Source organism: Triticum urartu, chromosome 3 (genome assembly GCF_003073215.2).
Source record: "Triticum urartu cultivar G1812 chromosome 3, Tu2.1, whole genome shotgun sequence".
NCBI lineage: Eukaryota > Viridiplantae > Streptophyta > Magnoliopsida > Poales > Poaceae > Triticum > Triticum urartu.
The window spans coordinates 164,006,973-164,009,062 of NC_053024.1; the positions used below are offsets into that span (position 1 = coordinate 164,006,973).

Sequence of the window (2,090 nt, forward strand, 5' to 3'; positions counted from 1 at the left end):
CATTGTGCAGCTAAAGGATGTCCTTGTTGCCCCTGTGATGGGTCAGCTGCGGTTGAATTTTGCCTTCAGAAGGCCACTGATTGGGGAAAATGGACAATCCGGTTAAACCTTGTTAAAAGGTTGATGACGGTCAACCTTTCACATGAATCGGACACATTTCATTGAAAGTCGACTACTTCTTGTGCCTTCATAGTCAAATCCATGTATACAAACCTCATCAATGATGGACAACCTTTCCACCACAAATATATTTGGAAAATGAAATTCCTATTGAAAATAAAAATCTTCATGTGGCATTTAGATGGCAAGATCATCTTGACAAAAGATAATATAAAAAAAGATTGGCAAAGATGCACTTGCACAGAGTGTTGCTTTTGTGGTGAGAGTAAGGGTTGCTTTGTGGTGAGGAGTCCATTCAGTGTCTATTGCTTCACCGCCCACTTGCCAAGCTATTATGGCGATCTGTTCATATAGTTTTTAATCTACCTCCAGTCACAAGTCTTGGATCGGTATGAAAATTTGGGCTTTACTTTGGGCCATTTAGAACATTTGTAACGATTGTATTTTTAGCAGAAGGAAAGTTCTAAAAAAATTGCAGATTATCTTCAAGGCCATCAGTTGGATCCATACGTGGTCGTTACTATGCAAGGAGGAGGATCGGGAGCCCACGGTCTTTGGGTGCAATTGATACGAGATGGTCTCTCGGGATTTGTTCAACCAATTTAGTTGGTGGGCTACTAGTAGGATTTGTGATGTATGAGATTCATTTTTCTACTATTGCTTTTTATTTGCCCTTTGGCAACTATGTGTGGCAGTTATTATGATCAGATATTGACCTCTGAAATAATCGATAAAAGGTTATATGAACCACCCGATGTAGAGGCCGAGGGGTATTCCCTCCTTTCGAAATATATTCGTTTCCGTCAAAAATCGTACTGTAATTACTAGTGCTATTCCTCGATGACAGGTCTACGATACCTCACTCTTTCTTTAGATGGAAGTAAGCACGGTTTTTGTTCCTGGTTGGTTATCTTTGCACAATTTCAACTCCGAGCCCCTTCCCCATCATTCTTGAGATTTGTTGGTTCAAGTCCCAGGAAACGAGGTAGTCCATCAACTTCGCAATTTAAGATAATAACGACTACGTTGACTGGAATCGTAGTAGGAGTATATAATTCATCACAAACCACACCTAGTCGCACACACGTATTCAGTTCCCTCCCTTCTACAAGCTGCTCCGTGCATGAGACCGCGTTCTACCGAACATATTTCAGCCTAAGCACAAGTGCTCGTCATAATTGCCTAGACAACCATGGCGAAAGCACGGCGGTTCGTCGTCCTCGCGCTCAGGATCGCGACGGCGGCGGCGGCCGGCGTCGCGGCGATTGTCATGGCGACGAGCCACAAGACGACCACCGTCTTCGGCGTACAGGTGCAGGCCAAGTTCCAATACACGCCGTCGTTCGTGTAAGTATCTATAGCTGCTGCTCCCAGTTGTTTCCATGTCATCGTGCCGGCTGTGTCACCAAGAACGAACGAAACGCCGCGCGCGCGCGCGCGTGCCTTGCAGGTTCTTCGTGGCCGCCAATGTCGTCGCGTGCGCCTACAGCCTCCTCGCCATCCTCGTGCCGCCGGCGAGCCCCGCCGCGAGGCACGTCCTCGTGGCCGACGCGGTGAGTTCACGGCGCACCACGCTGCCCGGCCAATATGGCCACGTCTCTGATTAGGTCGTTTTTGCTGAACTCGTTGTCATGAGCTGCAGGTGCTGGGCATGGTGCTCACCGGCGCCGGCGCGGCCGCGGCCGCCATATCGGCCCTGGGGAAGAACGGGAACAGCCACGCCGGCTGGCAGCCGATCTGCGGGCTAGTACCCACTTTCTGCGACCATGTCACGGGGGCTCTCGCATGTGGCTTCGTTGCGGTCGTCCTCCACTTACTCGTCGTTCTCCATTCCATTTACACCATGAACAGCTAGGGCATGTGACCTTTTGTGCCATTTGTCGCTGGTTTTTTATTGCATGGAGAGAATAAATTCGAATGTACACGCTCTCTCAGTGGCATATTTGTGATATTCTGAAATTACTTGCAAC

General features: G+C 48.4%; 1 protein-coding gene across 1 annotated transcript; it reads left to right on the forward strand.

Moving 5' to 3' along the window:
* The first annotated feature begins 1,214 nt into the window (after positions 1-1,214).
* Positions 1,215-2,090, forward strand: LOC125548223 (CASP-like protein 1C1). Its single transcript, XM_048711885.1, has 3 exons — positions 1,215-1,467; positions 1,571-1,673; positions 1,763-2,090. Exons 1-3 carry the CDS (start codon positions 1,313-1,315, stop codon positions 1,973-1,975), a joined length of 471 nt encoding a protein of 156 aa, XP_048567842.1. The 5' UTR covers positions 1,215-1,312; the 3' UTR covers positions 1,976-2,090.

Excerpts from the sequence above, each read along its gene's own strand:
- LOC125548223 (XM_048711885.1), top strand. The coding sequence starts at position 1,313 with ATGGCGAAAGCACGGCGGTTCGTCGTCCTCGCGCTCAGGATCGCGACG. Across the intron at positions 1,468-1,570 it reads CAATACACGCCGTCGTTCGT|GTTCTTCGTGGCCGCCAATG; the intron begins GTAAGTATCTAT and ends CGTGCCTTGCAG. Across the intron at positions 1,674-1,762 it reads ACGTCCTCGTGGCCGACGCG|GTGCTGGGCATGGTGCTCAC; the intron begins GTGAGTTCACGG and ends CATGAGCTGCAG.